Raw genomic sequence first — 481 nt, 5'->3', positions numbered from 1 at the left:
ATATATATATATATATATATATGTATATATATATATTTCAAATGCAGTGTGTTGTATTTGGTATATTGACCAATAGCTTAAATTTATATAAAAAACTACACTACCCAGCAGGTCTAGCGACAAACGATGGCATTGCCTTGTGGGTAAGCGGGAAGTAAACAGTGACCACGCCAGTGAAGGCTGTCTATGTGACGGGATGTGAACACGTTGGACATGGAGCATTCGGAGCAGACCCAGACCTCAGCCAGTAAAACAGTCACTGAGACGGATGGTTTACGGGACTTCCAAGTGTCTTTTTTTGCCATGAGTCGCCTGGTTTCATTTCCCTGGACCGTGAGTATGACTACGTGCTAGCAAAGGTTTTTTTTAGCCCGTCTCCCAACGATACACAGCAAATGGCACGCTGCAATCTCATTCAGAAATGTGTAATTCCATAAATAAATAAATGTTCTTCCCTAAAATACAGGGGGCATAAATATAC

General features: G+C 40.7%; 2 protein-coding genes across 3 annotated transcripts in view; one reads left to right on the top strand and one right to left on the bottom strand.

The window, feature by feature from the left end:
* The window catches only part of alg1 (ALG1 chitobiosyldiphosphodolichol beta-mannosyltransferase), a 29,559-nt gene that overhangs the window by 17,343 nt on the left and 11,735 nt on the right, over positions 1-481 (bottom strand). The gene's annotated exons all lie outside the window — the stretch shown is intronic.
* The window catches only part of eef2kmt (eukaryotic elongation factor 2 lysine methyltransferase), a 4,215-nt gene continuing 3,833 nt past the window's right edge, over positions 100-481 (top strand). The window contains exon 1 of the mRNA XM_032537525.1: positions 100-333. Coding sequence (XP_032393416.1) covers positions 214-333 — 120 coding nt within the window. The 5' untranslated portion in view covers positions 100-213. The remainder of the gene's footprint in view (positions 334-481) is intronic.

This window comes from Etheostoma spectabile, chromosome 15 (assembly GCF_008692095.1).
Source record: "Etheostoma spectabile isolate EspeVRDwgs_2016 chromosome 15, UIUC_Espe_1.0, whole genome shotgun sequence".
Lineage (NCBI taxonomy): Eukaryota > Metazoa > Chordata > Actinopteri > Perciformes > Percidae > Etheostoma > Etheostoma spectabile.
This window is presented reverse-complemented; position numbering and strand designations above follow the sequence as displayed.